This window comes from Sander lucioperca, chromosome 9 (genome assembly GCF_008315115.2).
Source record: "Sander lucioperca isolate FBNREF2018 chromosome 9, SLUC_FBN_1.2, whole genome shotgun sequence".
Classification (NCBI taxonomy): domain Eukaryota; kingdom Metazoa; phylum Chordata; class Actinopteri; order Perciformes; family Percidae; genus Sander; species Sander lucioperca.
In genome coordinates, this window is record NC_050181.1 from 11,654,542 (window position 1) to 11,679,273 (window position 24,732).

Here is a 24,732-nt window from a genome sequence, read left to right on the forward strand (position 1 = left end):
TCTGTGTTGACACTTTTCTTCAAGGACCGTCAGCTTACCTTTCTTGGGAAACACATCACCATGTCGCATTATTCAGCACACAATGAAGGCCCATGAGAACTGACCGAAGTGAAACAGATCTCTGAAACTACCCGCTCTGAAACTAACAGTCATGTTGCTGCTGACCTCACTCTTGTCAGCACCTACCACCCCCCAACCACTTATACCCACAAGTCATCTACTATCCTAAAAAACATGTAACTGCAGCTCCCTGCTGCACCAGGACATTCAAAGCCCAACGTGTTGTTATTTCAATAATTAATGAAATGTGCTTCACTGTGTTGGACCTTTAGGTGGGATTAAACATCCCCCGACTGTGGTGGGATAAAGCAGCACTGACAGCTGCCGGTGTCTTAATGCACATCACACATCTATGTTTTGGCCAACAAAAGGTGACACCGAGATACTGGCTAGAGACAGGGAGCCATCTCCGGTTAAGCTTTTGTATGTCAATTTACAACACAGACAGGAGCCATTTGAAAAGCACGATCAGAGACGAGTATCTTCTACAGTGAGTTCCTTTAGGCTGTTCCTCTTTCAAAAAAGCTCACAGAAGGGTTCTGTAAGTGGTTTCCAGGCAATGTACTTTGGATTCCCAACCTTCCCAAGGGTGAGATAAAAGGTATTTTATGAAGATATGGCATGACAAGACCAGACAATCTGTGCATATGAACAGGAGGCTTGCATAACAATAAAACAAAAATAGATTTGCAATCAACTGATGAAATTAGATGTTTTAACTAACGCAATATTTTCTCTCATGAAAGGTGCCTTTTAGAATATGAAATGGTTAAAATATGGTATATGTGTTGGCTAAATGAGCTGAATAAAATGAATAAAAAGTTGATTATTATTGAAGCCAGTTATTTCTAGATACTTTACTTAGTTACTTTTTTCTACACATTGATCAGCATTACAATACCCCAACAATGGTTGTATAGTGGTTTACTCTTTATGGTTATATAGTGGTTATACACTGATATTAAATGTCATATTATATGCCCATTATGTTTGTACACAGTATTAGAAGTAAGAGTGTGCTATCAAAGGTGACAGACCTGCAGGTAGGCAGGAAAAGCTTCCTCCAGTTTTGTTTTCTTCTTTCGGTAGCGTTTCTTTATTTTTTCTGGGACCTCTGGTCCAGGGGGCATCTCATCCACAGGGGTGTCAGGCAGAGCCTCTGTCCATCCTACAAAAAAAAAGAGAATAGTGACACACATAAATCACATACAAACATAAATTGACAGTTCAGAGGAAAATCTATTATAATACAGATGTGTGTAGAAAGTAAAGGTGTACAGACCCTCATCTTTTCCAAAGGGATTCTCTGACACAGAGCCAGTGGAATCCTTTCTGCAGATGGCTCGTTTGGCTTTGCCTGGACCTTGACCTGGACGACTCCTCTGGCGGACCATGAACCCACCAATGCCTTGAAAGGAGAGGTTATTCATTTATTAGCAATTAATCAATCCAGATATACTCACAAAAAACAATTTTCATTACAATCATGGAGGTGATTTGAGATATATTGACTTTGATTGTATGGATGGTTCTATTAATTGTCCAGTGTGTTCAGCATGAAGGCTCAGAAACACTAGATAGAGCCCTGTGTACATCAGAGGCCCTGAGATGGCAGTGCTTTGCTACAGCTACAACGTCGGGCATGTACTGCACCATTTTACGCTTCAGAGGAGCTGTCTCCTTCAATCAGGTGCCCTACCCGGCCGGTACGGTTTCCTTTTCCTCTTCTTGCCGCCGTCGGCCCCCTTGGAGTCGTCTTCTGCTGGCTCTCGCTCCAGACTCGAGTCAGACTTCGCCTCACAATCTAGGAGCTCCACCTCTGCAAGAGGGAGAGAGCACTGATGATGAGTGACAGCCCTGCGGCAGAGAACACCCCAGCCGGGCCCCTCAACACAGCCACCAGGGTCAATTCTATCTGAACTGCACTCAGTGGCAGGACATTAGCCTGATTGAAGTTAAGTTCCCCAGTTCCATTACTAAGGACCTTCATTTTCTTTTCTTTTTTAATGGCCAGTTATGTTTTTTAAACACTGACTAGAGAAATAATTGCATATGTTTAAATAATGGGTAAACTAATTGTATTACTATTAATAAGGGGTATCCCGAGCCGATCATCTGGATCGTACCAATTAATTGGTATTGATTATATGAAGCATTTTATGAAACATTGAACTGTAGTCGTGAAGCACAGCAAAATAAGAGCGACTAGCTTTTAATAGTTTCAACAAATAATATTTACGCTGACAGAAAATATCAGCAAACATGCTGCAGTGAGCAAATCTCATCAGTATTCGTCCATGCTGTGTATATCAGTCTATATATCTTGTCCAAAACTTCCCACCATAACTAGCCTGGGTAAACCCTGACGAACTTCCGGCAAATTTGAGATTTGCTCTGCAAGTCAGTCTGGCGAAGAGCCCATTCAAACCCATTTCCAATGTCCCCAAAATCGAGGCACCAATCACAACCGCTGAGGCGGGCTTTACGCAACGACGATAGCTCAGCGACGGCGAGCAGCTTTTTGTTTACATTCAACATGATGGCTACCGAAGCGCAGCGTCACCAGGATCGTTGGTCTGATTGGTTGGACTATCCAATGCGCCCAGAGGCATTTGAGCGGCATCCGTTGGTGACGCCCCTTTGGAAATGAACTGTCAATGAACCTTCCCCAGACCCACTCTCAGTTACAACTGAGAAGGGTCTGGTGTCAACCAGGCTACACCATAACACTTCCAGACTTCAATCTCTACAGTTATTAAACAAAGCAACACAACAGGAAAATACAGAAAAATATTGATGGGGCACATTAAAAGGAATCTGTGATGCAGGCTACATTCTGTTAATGCAGAGCTAACTCTCAAACATTGCAGAATTGGATCAGCTTTAGTAATTCTAAGTGTTAACTGTACAGCTGTATAAGGTTTGAAAAGCATTAAAAGTCAAACTGGGAGAAAACAAGACTAGGTGGAGACCTGGTATATGGCTGGGCTGTGTATGTTCAAAGTGTGGCCAAACTGTTACAGGTACAGTACAGTCAGCAGTGTCTATAATGTGAATTCCTGGATATTAAATGTTCATGTGTTAATTTTCTGAGAGATCGCACTAATATTTGTTCTTAAAGTGTACTAAAGTAGCATATGATATGACTGTTAAGCCATGTTTGAGTCAAATAATTGAGGACTGCTTTAATTTCATAAATTCAACTATATAAACATGCTATTTTCAACAATTTGTGGTTCTGGATTACTCGTCTAATGTGGTATTGTTCTATTTCAGTTACTTGCCAACGCACAGTGGACAGGCAATGGTATGCGACATGCACACAGCCTCAAATGTTGAAACATAGCAAGATAACTTTCCCGCTTCAGCTTCTAGACTGTGGTAGGGAGGTACAGTGGAGATTTTCTTTACTTAACTTGGGTCTTGAGGAACTGAAACCACTGTACATTTACTACCGTTTGACAACTTTACTGCTAATTTCTTCTGTTCCGATCGCCAACAGCTGTCTGCTCTGAGCGCATGCACCGCCACTCTCTCTCTCTCTCTCTCGACCACACACTCACTACGCACACACTTCGCAGCTATTCCTAAAAGCAGCTATGCTACTCTTATAACATGTACGTCGAACTGTGTCAACCCCCTACAAATATAGGATTTGCAGAAACAACAACCACCACCTATGTATTAATGAAGTGATAATTGATCGTGGAGTCAAAGACGTTACCAGTGGAAACACGAAACACCAACACTCGACTGACCAATGGTGTAACTTCATCACTCACTCAGTCAGTGAGAGACTTTCGTGTTTATAGGGCTGTCCTCACCTTGCTGCGCTCCAGCAAAACACGACACAAACAAAAAAAGCCACACTATTGTACTGAAGGCCTCTAGTTAGCAGTCTGAGATGAAAGAAGAAGCTTGTGAGAGAAGTACCTCTGTTGTCCTCTATGTCTTCATCACGAGAGTGCTCTGAGAGGGGGTCTACGGGAGCCTGAAGCACTGCCACACTGTTCTGGTTAATGATCTTCAGCTTTAGCTTCGGCTTGGGTTTCCTGCGCCGTGACGCTGTAGCAGACAAGCTCTGGAGCTGGCAAAGCCCTGACTCTGTCAAACAAACACCATCCTGGGTGTAGGTCCTCGACAGATCTGAAAAGACCAAAAACAAACATGGCTAGAATGAGCATGTACTGTATAAACTAAAGTCAAATGACCATCTTGTAGAGAGAAACATTTTCTTTATGTTGCCATTTGTAATCCCATCGATTTTGAAGCTCTGAACTTACCCATTTCTTTAGCCTTTGTGACAATCTGCGTCATAAGTACAGGCTCAATGGCGTCTCTGGCCTTGGTCACAACTGCAGCAGCATAAGACAAAAGCCATGGAAAACAAACAGCAGAAACGGGAGGATGTCAATAGTTGAGTCTATTCACTTACAGCAGACACACACAAAGAGGAATACTATGCTTCAAAAAAGAAAATTCCTGCACTCTGCTCTTGCTACAGCATCGCCATTTATTGAAGAAACTAACGTTTCGATCCCTCTGGACCACCGTCAAGACTATTTTCATTAATCCAGAATACTATGCTCTCACCTTTAGTGGCTTTGAAAGCTCGGCACATTGTGCAGTCGAAGCTACTGTCTACAACTTTTTCGACGTCTTCGTCTGAATGGAGACCCTGACAAGACGCATGGAACCATCTGTGGATAGAAGAGAAGGTTAAGATAAGAACCAACTATGTTAAAAAAAAAAAAAAAAAAAAGACTAGTTAAAAAAAGTTCTCCTGAGCTGAGGTATTGTAGAAACACTGCATACCTGTCACATTGCCGGCACTGCACAATTATGGTGCCTTCACTGTAGTCCAACAGGCAGATGGGGCATGTTGCAAGGCTGGCACAAGGGGCACACTGGGTATAATTATTCTGCCACTCACACCTTAGGCCTGGGGTAGTGGCACCACACTGGGTACAGGACACACACCTGCAGGAGACAGCAGGGACGACAGAGGTCATTCTACCCAGGTTACCTCAAAGAGAATAACGCAGATGTAGATTAACTGTAAAGCAAAAACCCTTCCTACTCACTTCACTGTCAACGTGCTGCAAATATGACATTTTTTGCTTTTCATTTGTAATTTTTAGAATCTTAAATTATCTCCACTGAAATATTTAAGACATTCCCTTTACATGGCTTTGTATAGTTGAAAGACAGTGCAGATGTACTTATATTTATTGATATGGCCTGAACTGCTTACTATAACAACAAACAGTTGTTTATATTAAACAGAGTGTTTAATATGTACAATTCTTTCATGCTTTACATGCTTCATGCTACTAAACTTAACACAAATTCAATTGTAATTTAAATGATGCCTGTTTGAAGCTAATTTGGCTGAGACGATCACATCACTCACCATTTGCACTTCCAGCTGTCCTTGGGCACGTTCTGCAGTGGAGGGTCCAGGCAGTAGGTGTGATAGCTAATGTCACAGTCATCACACAGTAGCAAGCGGCCAGGATCTGTGGCCTGGCCACAGGCCTCGCACACTGTGCACTCTAGACAACGCCAGCCTTTACTCAGCACCACCTTGGTGATCTGTGAAAGCAACGATGAGACATTCATATGTAGGCCAGTGTATGATAAGATGGTATTTCTGCTATGTACTTGTAGTATAATGTTTATGCAGTGTACAAGCTCAATAGTAAATGTACCTTAATGCCAACACAGAATGGATGGTAGCACTGGCCACATTGAGCACAGGCCAAAAGACGGCCCTCTGCACCAAGGCCAAAACTCCCACACACCACACACATGTCCTAAAAGGAAATAAGACATCATTACACCATTTCTCTAAGGCAGTTCAGTTCAGACGCTGAAATTCAAAAGCTAGAGTCCCATTTTTGTAATTCCTATTTACCCAGTTAATATAACTTCCTTGTTTAAAAGACAAAATAAAGAAACTAGTCCGCTAGTGTCAGTTTCAGTGCTTTTCACCACCCAATCACATAGTTATCAATATATTCTGCATATTCATTCAACGTCACTGCCGCTGTAAGTAATTTAAGTCATTTAAGCTGTAAGTCATTATCAGTATGTTGAATGAATGAATGAAAATGCTTTCTTCACCCTAAAGCAGCACTGTCAATAAGAACTTGCACTTGTCCTCTATCCTCTAATAGAGTTGTGCAAAAAACATACTGAAAAGCAATGTAATAGGAATACATTGTTGGAAACATTGGCCTTTAAAGACCTTTTTTAACCAGAATGATTGAGTGAGCCCATTTCAGCCTGCATTCACAGCTGAGAGCTAGACAGAACAGTCTTTTAAGCGCTGATCGGTTTCACTTGAGCCATTCAGGGGTTGGTGCCTTGATAAGCAGCACCTCATCTGTATTGTTTAATTGCTTAGTCATTTTATATGAATAGTTATCTAACACTAAAGGATTTTAACATCTGAATTACTCTCCCACACTGCTAACTTTATAGTTACTGCTGTCTCTAAAACGTTGATGGATGTTGGACGGTAGCTGCCAGTAGAGCTGGGCAATATATCTATTATATCGACATCGTGATATGAGACTAGATATCGTCTTAGATTTTAGATATCGTAATATCGTAATATGGCTTAAGTGTTGTCTTTTCCTGGTTTAAAAGGCTGCATTACAGTAAAGTGATGTCATTTTCTGAACTTACCAGACTGTTGTAACTGTTCTATTATTTGCCTTTTCCCACTTAGTCATTATATCCACATTATTAATGATTATTTATCAAAAATCTCATTGTTTAAATATTTAGTGAAAGCACCAATAGTCAACAGTACAATATCGTTGCGGTATCGATATCGAGGTATTTGGTCAAAAATATCGTGATAATTGATTTTCTCCATATCGCCCAGCTCTAGCTGCCAGTCAGGTATTCTTTACAGAATTAAATTGAATACAGGAATATCGAAGACAGAAAGTGAGAAACAATAAAATTTGAATATGATCCTGCTTTACATAATCAACTGCATTTCCTGCAGGCATTTGGCAGTATCTCTACAAGAATTAATGATCTCCAGTGGGAGAGGTCTTTAAGCACAGATTTAATTTCAGGCCATCTTAAGTGAATGGAGAAATTCATGGATGAGGATTCAAAATGAATACATCAGCAACTCAAGTATTAAAAACAAAAACCTGTTTTAGTGTGAAACTGTCATTGCTGGAGAATATGACCACTGTGTTATGCATGGCATTCTCTTCCTCCTCCTTGACTGGGTATGGTGTTTCTATTGTGGTGACCTGCATATCAGGGAAAAATATACAAAATAAACAACATAACATAGTGTGATGACATAGGCAGTATCATCATTTTCCACTATCAAGATTCACAGTTATGAGAAGAATAGTTACTATCCGCTATTACTATATATTATTCACAACTGCTGAGTCATCATTTGGGGCAGTCTTTACAATAAAAGGCAACTAGCAAATGGTTAACTCCATCTGTAACATTAATGCTGCTTACAATATATCATCCCTGTCTTCAGCTGGAGGGAAAACAAACACTGCTTTTTAAATAGTGCAACATTTGCCAGAGATGTCACGATGTTACCCAGCTGACAGCACATACCCCAGGGTTCATGCCGGGAATAACTCCATTCTTGCCTCTGGCCCTGCCACGTCCAGCTCTACCTGACAGACCAGCCCCTCTGGGCCTCCTCCTCCCAGGGAAGCCTGAGCCTCGACCCTATGGAGAAAAGACAAAAATCTGAAAATGTGTAGTACGGCACCTAAAGAGTCAATATAGACATATTGTACGGGAACACAGTGACAATAACCACTTCCCCAACTGAAAATCGTTTGTAAAAGCTTGTTTTTCTTGCGCACACTGAATCATTAAGTCATAGTTTGCTCAGTGCACAGACAAATATTTGTGACTGCACAACAGGAACATCACTGTTCATCCAGTTCTGCATGATAGGTGATTTACTTAATAAATTCAAGTATTTATATGTAAGACCTGTTCATTTTAAAAGGAGTACATCAGAAATTTTAATGTATATATATATATATATATATATATATATATATATATATATATATATACATACACACACACACACACACAGTATATAAAAAAATCTTTAGCATTTGAACATCATCCAAATGCTCAAGAAGAAAAATAATCAATGTGATTAATTACTGTTATCTGAGAGGTACACCACAATTTCTGCCAGACAGCCAGCAAGTGAGAGAGTTGAGAAAAGGCCTCTGAGCTGTTGTTCTAGCAATGCAAGATCCACTGTGCCTTTGGCACATTTCTGACAGGAGACCTCTGTCTTATCATGACTGTCAAACTTAAGTCTGAATCTTCCAGCTCCTGCCCCCAAAATCCTTTCCCAGTCACCCCACATTTGACACCAATCCCAAACCGAGGCCCCTCCCACGCACTGTGCTTTCTGACAGACACACTGTTCAACGGTGTTTAACCTGGACCAGACCCCTGCCACAGTGCACAAATTAACCCTCACCCAGCCTTGCAAAGAGTAACAACTGTCACCATGGCAGCCAACTGCCACAGACTTTTGACAAAGTCAAAATCAAAGAAGAAAAAATATATAAATAACTACTTGAACAGGTCTCTGAATAAGAAGAGAACACAGCCAAGCGTGGCTGACAAAGAGGAAACGGGACAGATTCATACATTACTAAAAATGATTAGCCAAATATTTAGACTGTGGAAGGTCTTATTACACCATACCCTTGATCTCTCAATTCAACAGCAAAGCCAGCAAAACCCATTTTCAATAAAACCGTATCTTTTAGTTCCACTTCATAAAGTAATTAGCTCAGCCATTGGTCTATGAATCTCCTCTTCTCACTGTAAGGTGGTGGTAATTGTTAGAGTAGGCTACGATATAAATCACAGTGACATTGAGGAACACTCGGGGAGTGTGCGTCACTAGGGTAAACAGAGGGCTAACAGAGGGCAGCTGCTGCCCTGCTGTCTCTGGTGAGCCACAGTATTTACCACTCTGATGCTCCAGCCGGGGCTGCCAGAGGACTGCCTGGTCTTTGGGACGTCCCACCCCTCTGTCTGGTCTGGCGACCAGGACAAGGGGGAGCTCACACTGCTATGGGGGCTCCATGCACCCTAAGGTAAGGGGGGCGGGTGAGAGAGTGAGAGAGAGGGAGGGAGGAGGGCGACAAAATGCAGCAACTTAAAAACAAAGCCAGCAAAGAAACAAAACATATAAAGAAAGATGTTAGAGAGATGTAGTGAGCTTCTAATGTGGCCTATTGGGAACTACCCAATACACATCCATCTATGCAGAGCTACAGTATTAGAAAGCATCTGATGTGCCAAAATATTAACAGGAGAAGTTATTAGGTTACAGTCTGTGTTAAAGCCAATCCTTAAGAGTTCTCATGCATATGAGTTTAAGAGGAATATTTCTAATAGACTCTTTGAAAATGCAAAACTGTGGAGCACAATTGTGTTAGTTGCGTTTTACACAGCATAATTTGCCAGGGCATCATACAGCAGGAAAGAAGCCCTGCAACCTCTCGTCATGACAACCGTGTATGTTTGGCATGTTGACAAAACAAGGGGAATTGCGTCAGCACAGCAGCACATGAGCACATCAGACAAAAAGCACATTGGACTAAAGAGGAGCAACTTTCAAATTTCTGGAATAGATCTCCCCAGGCCTTGTGTAACAAATTAGTTTGAGCCATATAATGTTTATTTAAGAGATGGGATATATCTGGGGGGAAAAACACATTTTGCTAACTAAATGAATCTACCCTCACCAGCATCATTCATAATATATTATAGCCAAGGGTGTGATTCAACTCCCATTATTATTTGTCTACGAGAGTCTACATTTCTATTATAATTTATTTGTTTTAATGACACTGGGACACTAATATTAGAAGATTAAACGCTTTTTCAGTCACTAGTGACCCACTGCAGTTGATGGTGTAATAGGGAGATATTACATGTAGGACATGGTAATGGTCACGGAAATTTGTGACATGATGAATGCTTCCTAAATGGGAAAATACAGTGGCACATGTTTTTAATGTAAAAATGAACAGTGACGGATGAAAATGCAACTGAGGTGGAATAAGGTGAGGACTCTCAGGAAAAGGTGTTTTAGCCATAAAAAAAAAAAAAAAAACATAATTCCCACTGGCAATAATTAATACTTCAACTGAGCTTGGCTTAAACACTGTGACTAACTGCTCATGTGGTGCAAAAACATGTGAAAGGGCACAATGAGTTGAGAAAAAGCATCACTCGCCACGCTGTCCTCCTCTATGCTTGCATGATGTCCTGCAAGGTATAACTTGACTGAGAAAACATTTGAAAACATTACTGAAGAACATATCCTAAACCATATAAGTCTCTTCAACCAACCCACCAAAAAACCTAATCTACCTTCATAGAGCATAGCCCACAGGACACTTACACACAGGTCATTTAGGAGTATATAAAGTATGAGCACCATATATTAGCCTAGACTCCAGGGGTATATTACTTGGGCTGGGGCAGTGAGTAAGACAGAATGAGCCAGAAACCAATCAGTGGTCTTCTGTGACATGATAGTCAGTTTCCTACCTGTTTTACTCGTGGCCTCCCAGGAGAAAATTTCCTCTTGGTGATGGCTGGCTTTCCCATGCCAATCTTAGGGGTGAGTGGTATAAGGGTGGTGGTGGGTATTACACAGCTGTAGTCACCCAGTGAAGGTAGGATCTGGGTCTGGGATAGTTCTCTGGGAGATGTCCCTCTGCCCAGAGGGGAGGAGTGGGAAGGAGAGGAAACCATTTCTGCCAACCTTTCCACAGATGTCTTGAGTGGTTTCTCCTCTGAAGGTAGGCTGGGAATTGACAGATTGGGCTTGCTCTCTTGTGTAGTGTACATGTCCTCTGATGTACTAGAGGCTGAGGGCTTAATGGTCTCTGCCAGGTTCCTGTGAAAAATACCCTCCATCCTCTCATTGTTAAGTTCTTCTGGAGCAGTTTCCAAGAATGAAGCCCTGACTACATCCATACTCAAAGGCTGGGGTAGTGAGACTTCCATTGGTTGGTCCGTGAAAGGTACTGATGCAGTACTTGGTTCTTTGGTGGTTGAGATGATGGCCTTAAAATCCTTTGTGCTGGGGTTGGCCATGCCCTGCTCGGGGCAGGCCTCCGTCTTTGCTGGTTTGATTTGTAATGTGGTATCCTGTGTCTGTAGTGCCTCCATAGAAAACTGGGCTGGAAAAAACTCAGACTCCTGGCTGGGAGTCGCTGAACACGCAGGACTCTCTGTAGTTGTAAGCTGGGCTCTTGCTGCTGGTTTTGTTTCTGTAGGAGGAAATACACAGTGGTGAGAAGAACATATTTGGATAGCTTTACATCATGCACATTAACACATGAAGAAAAATAAAAGTGTAAACCAATACAATGTTATGATAATGTTTCAAGTAATCAACATTACTAAAGAAATAGTATGTAAAAGCGATTTATGTAAATGACGTGGATGTGGTGGGGAGACTCCATGTCAGGGGCCTTGTCTAATATACCTGTAAACAATGTTTACACAGCATTTTAACAGTTGTTATGCTCACAGTAGGGGTGCACGATATTGAAAAAAATTTGATATTGCGATATCGATAATGAATATTGCGATATCGATATTAATTTCGATATTTTTAAATATATGTAAAATTACCAAAGTTATGGGAAAACGCATCAAAATAGATTTATAACAAATAAAACAAGTTTTCTTACAACACAAGGTTTATTTCAACTGACAGTCATATTGGACTGGTCCAACATGTGTCTACAGAACAGGACATGTTTTACTGCTTGGACAGTATAAAATAAATAAATAAAGAGCATGTCTATAGAACAGGACATGTTGTACTGGTTGTATATACACGACTACAGTATGAAAAACAATGCAATGCACATCTGTTGGCTTAAAACCAAAGTATTTCCAAGCTACCGAGGAGGAGGCATTACCCTACAGTCACATTAGCTACAAGAGACAGCTACCATTCATTTTCAATGGGAGTGGCCGTTTCCCAATCAGAGTGAAGGCAGCGTGAGGGCAGCGTGACGTATGTCAGTGGCTCAAGTCGAAGAAAATAATTCAAGATGGCGGACAACGCTTCAGGACATCGTATTTATGTATATATCTGATATGTTTGGCATTTAATCTCATATATTGTGTTACTTTTATCGAGAAATAAATACTTTTAAATCCAAAAACATCGTTCTTGTGACTTAACAATACCTCTGAAGTAACTTTTAAGACGTGGTTTAAGGTAGCACCGGAGAATTTCTGTTTACTGTTGCCAAGCAACCAGGGGTAGGCTAGGCAAAGTTAACCCTCTCCTTGATTTCATGTTGTTTATGGAGAAGGAGAACCAGGAAATGAGTCGGGGGAAATACAACGCTACCAAGTGATGTGTATTTTTGGAGAGGTGCATCAAAGAGTATAGACGTAACAAGAGGAGAAACTCAATGGAACTGCAGCTTCGCCATCTTGGACTGAATGTAACACAACGTTCTATTGAGTTTCTCCTCTTGTTGCTTCTATACTCTTTGGGTACATGTCGGGCGGGATGCAACGCAAACAAAATATCGCGTAATTATCGCGAGACTTTCGGTATAATATCGCGCAACGTGATATCGCGATAACGATATTGAGTCGATATATTGTGCACCCCTAGCTCACAGTTTATTCACACCAACACAAACTTTACCACAACAATCACGGTTGCAATAATGCAAATCAATATGAAGTTCCACAATGCAGATTAGATAGTGTACAAACCTAATTTGAATTCTGCTAGGATTTTCTTGACAGAAGGTTCAGTAACCTGTTTCTCTACAACATCTGCATCCACTGAGACTTCTAAAAGAGAGAAGATTGATTATAAAATATTTTATAGAAAGAAATGGATATTTGTTCATTAATAGAGAGAACTAATAGTCTGGAGAGATTATGAACACATTAAATATAAAGTGGTAAGGGAATAAAGAAAATGGACCATGGGAAAATATTGGGCTTGGATACCCGGCAGTCAAACTGATTGAGAGAAAGAGACATTTCTGCTTGCATCAATACTATCCGCCCATTATTTCAAATCTAAATGGTAAAACCAACACGACTATACAATAATGGGAATCCCCAAGTTGATGAAAGTCTTCTCCCTTTAGAAAAACCACTGAACCACTAAAACCTTGTGTTGCAGATCACCAATTATCTCTTCAGCCAACAAATGGAAAAGGGAATTCTTTATGGTTCAATATACATTATATGTGGATTTAACATTATGTCATGTTGCATGAGCCTTAAAAAGGATTTGACGGACTGTTACTGAAAAGGAGTGGCTTTCAAGTAAGCAGTCACAATGCATATAAAGACAACATGGCAAGCCTTTATATGCTTCATACACTATTTTAGTATTAATCTAGTGTCTTCTACCCTCTCTCTCCATTTGGTTTTGTAGTGTCTCCTATCCTGACTCTCCATTTGATTTTGTATTTAAACATCAATGCATTTGACTAGTCTGGTATGAATAGAACTAGTCATTCCTGGCTATCAGGCATCCACACATCGAGCCAATATTCTGCCAGACAGCCTCTGACCGTACAGATAGCCTAGTCTTAACGAGGCACCCACTATTTCAATCCACAAGTTCCCATGTCACACTGATCCTGACACACACATGCACCTGCTAAGCATCTCTGCCAGGGAAGGGAGTAACCATGACAACCAACATCCCAGGGTCTGTGTGCTCTGGGCTCATGACTGTGCAGCTTGCAGGTGCTCATCCGGTGCCGATGCCAGAAAGTCAATTAGGAGATGGGCCTCCAACCATCTCCAGCCTTCAACTATTGACCAAGCTGAACACACATTCTCATTCATATTAACACCCTGCTTCCTATATCTCCTACAGTGAATAAGGTGATGGTTAAGATAAATACACGGCTTTGTATGCAGCAGAGGCCATAAGTCAGGTCTAACTTGCAGTCAAGGAATGGATCTAACAGCATCTGTCAGTTGAGTCACAGTAAGCCTGCTGTTAAACCATGAGTGGTGGAGAATCCTGGCAGGTGATCAACAGCTCTGGTTAAGGACTTTAATTACATTACATGTGCACATGGTTGGCAGCATAGTCATTATCTCACATAACAAAGTTAAAAAGTAAGTAAAAGAAATCCACAAATATTTAAGTAAATTTCAATTACATTTCCTACTCTTATTTGGGGCAGAGATATCAAATACACTGCAAAAAAAGAAAGTAAAATTTTAAACATTAGTCTAATAGGCGTCAACCCAAAATCCCAGAGAGTAGAGAGCATTATGAAATGTGTATTGAAGAAAAAAAAAAAACTGGTCAAATCTGTCTCATTTTGAGGTGCTGAACATAAACCTCCTAAAGCTTCTCTTACATCAATACACAAATCACGTCTTTAAAACTACAGTGGGGGAAGCAACGCCTTGCCAGCTAAATGCAACGATGAAGCGGCTCATGACCACAGGAAAAAGCTAGTAAAGTAAGTAGTAAAGTGAGAGCACATGTGCATGCGGAGCAAGCAAACTGTGTGAGCAGTCATGAATGAGCAAGTGTAGCTCCAAGGCAGGTTTGCAGACAGGGGATCTAATATCATCACCATCGTGCTACTTCTAGCTAGTCTCTCCTGCCAGTGGAGTCTGCTGTCTAGACAGAGTGGGCAACATAGGTACCACTGGCACTCCCCAGCTCACCCTTATTTTTCCTGATACTCCACTCCACTGCTGGCAGAACTCACATGGAGTGGAGAAGCAGCCGTAAGCTTCATACAGGCAGATACCAGCATCACGTACTACATAACTCAAGGTGTTGGTACAGCTTGCACCACAATGAATCACCGATGTTGCTAAGGAAGGGTTTTACTATGGTGCTTCTTCTACTAAATAACATCTAGCTAGATAAGCTCAAAAAACCTTTGGGTTGGAGTTTGAGTCAGGTCACAAGTCTCCATATTGGTTATAACTGTCACACACAACTCCAAGTCAAATTTAAGGGTGATTAGCAGTGTGAGCAGCCGACTCAAGTGCCCATCACTGCCGTTGCACTATGTAGTTTTACTTAACTACGCATTAAAGTAGGGGGGACACAGTTCACAAAACCCACGGTTCGGTTCGTATCACGGTTTTAGGGTCACGGTTTTCGGCTCTGTACGGTTCTTGTTATTTTTTCTTTTAATCTTTAACACTCCGGAAATATACTTCAGCATATGATATTTAGCTTAATTATCCACAATATAGGATACAGTATTAAAAAATAGTTATATCATGTAATCATGCACAAACTGAATTTGACTTGACTTTAAGCTAATTACTGGGACCATCTCTGAGGAAAGCTAGGTGAGATTTTGATACAGCAAGAGGGAAGACATTGATGATTTCAACAAGCTTTTCATTTATTTGGCAAAAAAAAAAAGAGAATGTGTATTGCCATCTACAGGAACTTATCTGCCTTTTTAGCACACAAAGATTGAAATATTACAGAATATCAATTGAAATAACTTGCATTTATCAAACTGCCAACTTCAGTGTAGCTCTTACAAAAATTGTATCCTTTAAAAGAAAAAGAGAGGAACTCTTAAAGCTCCGTCTTTTGAATAAGTCAGAATATGTTAAACATAAAAAAGTTTCGATTTTCTTTTGTATAGTACTTTAAAAATAAAAAAGGAAACTTGTTTTGGGGAGAATAAAATTACTCTAGGCTGAGTTTTCCTAGTAACCTTACCAAAAAGGCTCAGGGTGCTGCAAATGTTGGTATAATATGAAAATGGCTGGTGGATTTAAGACAAAAATTAGTAATTTATGAATGAATCAAATTTGAACATGTATGTCAGTGGCTTGTTGATCTTTACATTGTTAGTTCATTTCCTATCCTGGCCTGGGCTGGGACACACATTCATACGGTTTGATAAAGTACTTATTGGACCTTAACTTATCATTGCACTTACAATAACGAGCGTAGCTGTCCTCAATTTAGGTCATCCTGTACGTCTCATCTCCATTTTTTCCTGCATCCACCGTGTGTGATTGTGTGTGTTTGTGTGTGCGCGCGTGTCAGTCGCGGGGGGAACTGAGCAGCACCCCCGCCCGCTGCAGAGAGCCGACAGGATTGAAACAGCAGCCGCTTCAGCGGCTTTAGAGTGAAAAAAACGCAGCGTACGTTGATGTTAAAATATATACAGGTTGGCAGGACGGTCTAAAATGTTTTGCACGGTCTTTCGCTGTACATTTTGTTGGTAGCTTGTCCACACCTCTTCTTTCGCGTGAAAGGGAAACACACTGTCTGAGGTCACATGCGGGCACCTGACGGGCACGAGGCTACATCACGCTCTGAACCGAGACAAGCGGACCGAACGGTTCGGATGTTTTTTTCATGAACCGTGCCACCCCTACATTAAAGAAAAAAGAAAAAGGAAAAAAAGCACTCTCACGTATCAATTTCTCATTTATATAGACTGACAGCACAAGCTACAGCCTCAGGAGACAGGAGGGAGAAACAAAGTACTTCTAATTTTCAAAACACAGAGTTACAAAGACAAAAGAGTCTCTTTAATCTGTCACTAGTAGGACGCCATCTGGTTATTGGGGAGTCCTGAGAAAATCATCCACATAAAAGACAGAGTGTTTCACTCTGTTCTTAGCCCAAACAACTCCTAATGCTTTCATCTGCCAACAACTCAGACTTTCAAAACTTCATTAGTACTGACACTACAGCCCAATTTCATGTTGCAGGGCCCAGACTTTAAACTGCTTCTGCATGGCTAGAGGCTGAGTGAATGAACCCTCAACTACAAAGATTCCCTTTCATTTTTTAAATTGTATGACCTGGTGCTTGTGTGTATGATTTTGTATAATCAAAATTGAGGGAAATAAAGATTTCAAGATTTAAAGATAAAACAAGGAAAGAAGTCAGAGCAGTTATCTTCCTGTGTTTAATCTAACCTTTTTGGAACAAAGACCCACCAGGCTTCTGGGCTGACGTGGCCAGCATCTCCTCCTGGACGGTAGCCTGAACAGGCTCTGGATCCGAGTGCAATGGAACAGCAAGTAATTCCGGTTTGGGGTCATTGTGCATTTCAGGAGGCCGATGAGTGCCAGGTTCTAGGTCCGTGTGCTTTTGAGCCAGCTGTAGACCAGTCTCAGAGTCTGTGTGCATGGAGGCTGGCTGAGGACTGAGCTCTGGGCCGGTGTCCATATCCTCTGCCTGTAGCGCCTGCTCTGCAGCAGGAGACTTGCAGTTGGAACAAACATAGTCCTCTCTGGGGTGGATTTCTGCTTGGCCTGAGTTCTGACGCTCGCACTCCAGGTGTAGCCATCTGAAAGGAGGGCAAAGGAATTTTAAGGGATTGTTCGACAGGGATCTCTGTGAAATATTAAAATGTGACATATTTATTACTGAGGTTTTACTAGTGTTTCCTTACTGTTACCAGGGAACATACAATTGCTACAGGAATAAAACAAGGACAAAAAGTGTTGCGGTTTAAGTATTTAAGTTAAAGACAAATGCTCCTTACCTCTTACAAGTCTGGCAGAAGACTAAGTCTTTGTGATGCTCAGGGTCCAGGATGCAGGCACACATAGAACAGCACAGAGCGGGGTCCTGGTTTTGGACGCAGTTCTCACACAGCAAGCTGGTGTGGTGCCATTGCACGCTGGTTCGTGTTCCACACTGGATGCATACTCTACAGTTCTGAGGAGCAATAGGAGTAATATGTCTCTCAGTCTCAATACGATTAGAATACAGTGAATACAAGCATGGAATCTGTCCAGGCCCACAGCGAATGGGAGTATCTTTAAGACCGTAACTCTTTTCCAGCTAAACGTATGAGGTAGAGCTGGGGAATATGACTGAAAAAATAACATCAATATTTTTAGGCCCTGATGAAATGGATTTACAAGGCAGTTTTCTAATCAGACAGATCATCTAGACTAACCGGTTTTTAATAAATGCCAAAAAGAATAAAACTTTTAAAACATTGGCATCAAATGTATTAGGTTCTGGCTACATAGCTGCACAGAATTTGGCTTCTATTTCAGCAGATATACCTCTTAAGTGCAAACATATTCAGCTTTCAAACATAATTTAATAGGTTTATACAATTTAAGGTAGGGCTACTTTAGGCTAAATATACTCTATGGAGCTGTATTATAAATGCAAAAATATAAAAACAAATATTGGATAGGGCTTGTTAGACACTCAATACTAAAGCAATCTCATTGGGATCTGGAAAAGGGACATTTAAGACTGTAAGAGGAAAAAACTGAAATTCTACATAGCAAAGGTTGTCTCCAACTGTTTTGCTATTTTCCATAAAACATGGTCATGAAGCTTGTTCAGGAAAAGTGTACCAGCACGTACTTTTTCTCGGCAATTTAGTGACTTTGCAGCTTAGTAGACTGGCTAGCCACTCAGCTTGAGTAAGCCTTTGGGCTCTATCTTGCACCCGGCGCAGCGCAAAGACCGACGCAGTTGTCAATTTCCCGCCCAGCGCCCGCGTTGTTTAAACAGCAAATGCACCTGTGCCCATCTTTGCGCCAATGGGCGTGCTGGTCTTACGGTGCAAATCCGCCATCATAATAGCAATGCGCTAAGGTACAAACATGCCTGGCTTTTAAAGGGAATGGGAGATGACACTCTGATTGGTTTAGTGCATGTTACGCCCAAAACACACCTATGAATTAATGAAGACACTAAGTACAACCCTTTTGAACCCTTTTTAGATCGTTAAAATAGGGCCCTTTGTCTCAAACTTAGCCTGCCATTCTGGTGCTCATACATGATAGAGGAACATGACAGAACATTGAAACAAAAAAAAAAAGACTAATTCTTTACTGATTGCTACTTCAGTCAGACATTTGCACTCAGAACGAAACTACCATGTGAGTGGGGACAGGGGTTGGTGGCGGGCTGAGTCAGATAGTGAAGCCAACTGTGAAGACCTTTAATCACCTTCTGGCTCTATTGCCACCACCTTCTCAGACCACTGCAGAAAACTGGTTGGTGTGTTAACCAGCTGCCTGAGTGACAAGCACAACATTTACTCTGCTGGAGGATGATGGGCGGGGCTGCACTGAGGGATGCGTGCGATTAACATACACACATCTACACACACATCTACACACACACACACACACACCGTGTTATCTTACGGCACTGAGGCTGAACTGAAGCCTTTAAAAGATCAGCTGGTGTGAGTCATTTCTTAACCACAGGAAATACAAATACAAACCACGAAAAAGTCATATTCTCATGGGTGGTAGACACTTTACTCTGTGCCAGAGCAAAGATTCATATCTTGAATATTTTCCATTGAATATTAATGCCCACGCACATTGGGGATTTTGTGTTGCAGTTTGCTGCAAAATTATACTTGGGGGAAACAATAGGTTGGCACTTCAATAGTAAAGTAACTCTAAAATATGTTTACATACCAGTCAGATTAAACCTTATTTTAGGCCATCCAGAATCACATGAGGTCTTTCCTACCTTACATCTCCATCCGTTGGTGGGAAGAGTGTCTATAGCAGGTTGTAGACAGAAGGTATGGTAGCCTTTGTCACACATGTCACACACCAGCATTTTAGTGTCCTCTCCTGGGTTCCTACAAAGAGGGAGAGAGAAGGTTGTGTGAAATGGGACAGCATAGGACATTGATATACTGCACATAAATAGCAAAAACCTACGCAGATACACATCAATGAAGTTAGGTTTCCTAAACAAATTTTTTTTTTTTTATAATGCTTTAGTTCACAGTTGAGCACTTGCTTCCCTTTGATTTTTCAAAATCAGGTGTACATTTTTGAGACTTTGTTTGAAGTGATCTGTTGATACTGGATCTCAGTGTTATGGCAAATATCAATTCCATTAGTTATCATGTTAATGAATTAATTAATTAATCAGAATAGAAAACCAGCCTTATCCTGCCATAGCTACATGTAATATGTGCTCTCTATTCTTATTTTTCAGAAAATAGATTTTTTGTTTTAGTGCATTTCTTGTCAACACTTAAATGTTGTACTTTCACACAACCCAAAAAATACAATAGTAATTCATAATAAAAATACTACTTTTGCCAGAAAAGCTGGACAACTGGCTGAGCACACTAACTGACTACCCACTGTTGATAAACACATGCACAAGATAAGGCCTTCAGCACCGAGTAGGCGAGGACATGCAACAAGTTGTCCTGATCTGTTGCATTCTGAGTCAAAGCAATTACCTGTGGAGGACATTCATTTACCTTGTTATACATTTAACTAGTAAGGTTTTATTATTTATTTATGTCAGTATTTTGTTTAACTTTAATATATAATGTTATATAGCCAGCAATGTAATGTTTTTATAGTTGCTAAAGATGGCAAATATAGATTGTTTACAAAACTATTAAAGGAATGATTAATTGTAGTTCATCAGAAGGGTAAATGCAAAACTGTATTGTTATAGTTAACACAAACAAAGTAGTGCTTGCTCCTGCTGAAATTATAGTATGCTAAAGTATTAGCCCAGCTGATATACAGTAGCTTAGAGCGTATAGCTGTGTGTCACAATGTGTTGGTGTGTACATCTCTAATTGTATGGTTGGCAAGGAGTAAGGACAAATAATTAGTTGTGGCCTTTTCCTGACCAACACTGGATGAATTTTAATTATTTATACCCCTATAAATACAGGTAAGCTTAAAGATTGGTATAACATCCACAATAAAAGCTATTTTTATGCACAGGCAATGACAAAAGGATTTGTGTTGTCAAACCTTAATAATTTGAAGGAATCCGTAAAATGGGTACAAGAATGTCTATGTAAAACGTAAAAGACAGCTCAATGGACAGTGTTCACCTAAGGCAAACAGGCCTGGTTGCTAGCAGAGCTCCTGTGCTGTTAAAATAAGGTCAGAAGTTACAAGACTGAGCTTCAGGGTACAACATCTAGTTAGCTCCTCACAAACCACAGAGGTAAACAAACCAGCAGTAGGCACCATGTATGTTAGCTATAGAGAAAGTTAGTAACACGAAAAGTGAATAGGAAGATAGAGAGGACAAAAACATTCAGTCTGAGATACATTATTTAGGCGAATGGGAAGGTGACTCACTTGCATGTCAGGCAGATTTTGCACTCGGGGCACTGCCAACCTGCCCTCCTTAGAGGGGTCACCGCCATGTCCAAGCACATCCCATGGTAATGCTGACCACAGCTGGTGCAGAAGAGCTGGTCCAGTAGGTCCCCTGGGCTATCACATAGCGCGCAATGTACATCATCTACAACTATGGGCAGAAAAATGAAAGAAACAGGATTTATGTCAGGAAAATCAGTGAGAATCTTATATCAGACAGTACAGTTGATACAATGTAATTTTGTCAAATTTCTAATTTTCACTTAAGTAAATAATTTTACTATTGCTGTATGTATTCAAAACTACTTGACTTACATTTGTGAATGGCCAGTTCAATGTGTTCTGGGCAGAGGAGCGAGAGACTCCTGATATCCTGAAAGGTCCCAGCTGCCCCCGCACATGGGAAATGGTAGAGTTGAGCACATCCTTCAGCACAGCACTTGACGGATGCTCCAAGGCGCTTACAGTATGCACAGTGCTGCAGAGAAAGAGAGATCCCAAAATATGTCTAAAATGTCTTTATCCACAACTTAAATTCATTAATGGTCAAGCCAACAACAAACTCCAAAACATTTTTTATGACTGACTTAGCTTATATAAAGACAGTGCTTGATCCTTTAATGTCCCTTTGGGAAAGAGAAGACCTCTGTTTAAACCCCTGATCACACTCATGCCAGAACATCATCCATTCCCTATTCCTCTCAGTTCTATGAGTGTGCACTAATAGCCACTCTGGAGATCAAGTGCAAGAATTGCTGATGGGCTACACGTCCAATGGGCAGCAAACGCAATTGGAGAGCTGTGCCACTGCTAACACTAGGAGCTAAGCTGCCAGGAGAGCTCAGCGCTGTTGAGTGGCGTGACCTTTTCCATTTCACAGCTGAGAGATCCACGCTGCCGGGCCGACCTTTACCAGCCAGTCTGATCCATCAGCTTTGCTGTGCCTCACTGAAGCAGTCCCTCCCTGCTGCCCCAACACATTACGATGGTGTTAACACCTATTAGTCCATGGATGTTCTCCCCTGACTCACCTTTGTGCTCCCTGAGTCAATGGCTCTGTCCACATTAAGCAGAGATTGTCCCTCGCCCTCACAAACACCTTCGGACCACAAGGCACAACTCTGATGTGCCCAGCATTGCCCTGAAATTTCAAGACATATAAAAGGTGCTTCTTATTAAGGATGTGATAACAAAAAGTTAGAATCTAATTCATATCTGGTGCAGATTATGCATCAACATATTGAGCTTTTACAGATAATGCATTCATGAAAAATGTTAACTTTCCATTAAAAGTGCCATCAATGCTTTGTAAAAAGATTATTGGTCTTACCTGACTCAAAGAGAGACTGGACGTTAAGATCTTCTGGAAGGCCGACATGAGAAAGTTCATCCCAAAATCGACTGGCTGGGTCTGGTTCTTCCTCGCAGCTTTCAGACCCACTGGAACAAAGGAAGAGGTTTGCAGAAAAAGCAGGTCAGCACAATTTTTTTGTTTTGTTTTCTTTATTATAAAAGAGGACAGCTAGAATATTTGAGACACAATTTAGGAATGAATCGAGAGTAGAGCCATTGAGGTAGAGGACGATGTGCAGTTTTTACAAAAGCAGAGAGATGAAGACAGAGAGAATGAGCTGGGGGAAAAATGTTAGAGAGCAAATAAAAAGCTGTGGGGGAGGAGGGAGAGGAGGAGGAGGAGGAGGAGGAGGAAGAGGGCCATCTTGTTTGGCGTGTGCACAAGAGGCTGGCTGTTCTGTCTCATGAAATCTGTTGAAAAGGATGCGTTTCCCCGATTCCCTGGCTTGAACTAGTGAGCTGCATAGCATGCGGAAAATGTGGAGAGGGAGCATTAGCATTTAAAAAGGACCTTAGTTCCAGTAAACAAACCAACGGCCAAAATCAAGAGACTGGTTTCTGGAAGCATGATGGCACACTCATGACACAGCCTTGACAGCTTATTGTTTACAGCCAAAGTTTCATCACCTCATTATGAAATGATCTTCTCCCACCTCCTCACATTTTCACAGTTTTGCCCTTTGTCCATCCTCTCTGCTTCCCTGACAAATAAATAAAGAATGTATCCTCCTGCCCTGTGCTCCCTCCTGTGCCTCTGTGTGGCACAACCAAGTTCTGTCCCCAATGACCAATCACACAGCAGCAACACCACAGCTTCTGGTTGACTTGGCATGCGGCCAGACCCGTACTGCTCTCACTGCCCATTACGTCACTGGGAACCCAAAGAGACACCCAACTGCTTCCAAAGGCCCAAAACAAATTAGGCAGCAGTCCAAAAGAGACCGAGGAGGGTCTTTTGTTGGAACAGTGTGCAAATATGTAGCGCTCCAGGAAAGGCTCATGTGTACCCTTCACCTGATGTGGCATCCCTGGGGCCTGGGGACACCAACTGCTAAGGCAAAGTAATAATTTAGCCTTCGAATGTAAAACACAACACAACCTGCTAACTGAGAGGGGCCCTTTAGGTTGTCCGGTCTGTGTGTTTGTTTTGTGTGCATGCTCCTTTGTCTGAACCAGTTAGTGTGTAGGTAAATATGCATGTGTGGTTATTTATTAACCACCACAATTGTTTTCTTTGACCAGGATAATCCAGTGAGTATCAATACTGCTTTCCAGGGACAGGGTAAAAGGTAATTTCACCCAAAATAAATTAATGAATTTGACAAAAAAAAAAAAAAATCCAGAACACCCAAGTCACAATAAATATGTTACTACATTTGTTATTTCCCCATCGGTGTCCAGTTCGAATTTTCTTACTACAGGTACTCATCACAGATGACTTTACTATCCTGACCAACACTGACAGCCAAACCACTTGTGACAACGGTGTTAGCCGGGCCCACTTACTTCGTCTTTTCCCTCTGTCCTGAGGTGGTCTCTCTGGCCATTTTTGGCTGAGTGGTTTTATCACCATCACTGCTTTCGTTCGTTGAGCCTCCTCCACCCTTGTGGCTGAAGAGTGATTCAAGCTGAGGCGTGGTGCTGAATACTTGCAGATCCCCCTGACCCAGCAGGCTACGGCCACCGCAGTAACAGAAGGCACAGAGACGTTCACTGAAACAAAGAAAATGAGTGGTAGGGGTTGTTTAATTATATATACCTACTGTGACTTAATACAGCGCCACGCATGTCTCCTTGAATTAAGGCCTTCCTACTCTGGCAGCAGCAGCATACTGCTTACCGGTATAAGCATGATGCCTACATTTGTGAGGCAAGCGCACAAACTGGCCACATTTCCACCTGGTATTAAAATCCGATCTGAGTGATTCGATCACAATTGGACAGGTCTAATTACGTGTGTCCCCACCTGGCGATAGAATGCGTCTTCAAATGCGTCTTGAATGACCACTTGTGATTAGATCTCACTTCCCCGCTCTATATGCAAATAAACATGTACATCATTTCGGTAGGCGGGTTGTGCGTTTGTGGTGTGCGTATAAATTTCAGTTGTTACTCTCACATAAATCATACATTAGAAACGTGTGATGACTAATGAAA

The 24,732-nt window shown here is 41.4% G+C and overlaps 1 protein-coding gene across 10 annotated transcripts in view; it reads right to left on the bottom strand.

Annotated features, from left to right (window-relative positions):
- Positions 1–24,732, bottom strand: part of kmt2cb (lysine (K)-specific methyltransferase 2Cb) — a 70,878-nt gene that overhangs the window by 25,708 nt on the left and 20,438 nt on the right. For 7 of the 10 annotated variants that reach the window (XM_031294236.2, XM_031294233.2, XM_031294234.2 and 4 more), the window contains 22 exons: positions 24,082–24,288; positions 22,553–22,662; positions 22,254–22,363; positions 21,538–21,700; positions 21,202–21,373; positions 19,601–19,715; positions 17,628–17,803; positions 17,056–17,429; positions 12,871–12,951; positions 10,666–11,393; positions 9,073–9,195; positions 7,672–7,788; positions 7,236–7,340; positions 5,772–5,876; positions 5,474–5,655; positions 4,876–5,040; positions 4,654–4,760; positions 4,344–4,415; positions 3,994–4,206; positions 1,760–1,879; positions 1,343–1,468; positions 1,098–1,228 (listed from right to left, as the gene is read on the bottom strand). In XM_031294236.2, the coding sequence (XP_031150096.2) occupies positions 1,098–1,228; positions 1,343–1,468; positions 1,760–1,879; positions 3,994–4,206; positions 4,344–4,415; positions 4,654–4,760; positions 4,876–5,040; positions 5,474–5,655; positions 5,772–5,876; positions 7,236–7,340; positions 7,672–7,788; positions 9,073–9,195; positions 10,666–11,393; positions 12,871–12,951; positions 17,056–17,429; positions 17,628–17,803; positions 19,601–19,715; positions 21,202–21,373; positions 21,538–21,700; positions 22,254–22,363; positions 22,553–22,662; positions 24,082–24,288 (3,802 nt within the window). The remainder of the gene's footprint in view (positions 1–1,097; positions 1,229–1,342; positions 1,469–1,759; positions 1,880–3,993; positions 4,207–4,343; positions 4,416–4,653; positions 4,761–4,875; positions 5,041–5,473; positions 5,656–5,771; positions 5,877–7,235; positions 7,341–7,671; positions 7,789–9,072; positions 9,196–10,665; positions 11,394–12,870; positions 12,952–17,055; positions 17,430–17,627; positions 17,804–19,600; positions 19,716–21,201; positions 21,374–21,537; positions 21,701–22,253; positions 22,364–22,552; positions 22,663–24,081; positions 24,289–24,732) is intronic. The other 3 variants (XM_036005642.1, XM_036005643.1, XM_031294235.2) reach the window with 3 other exon arrangements.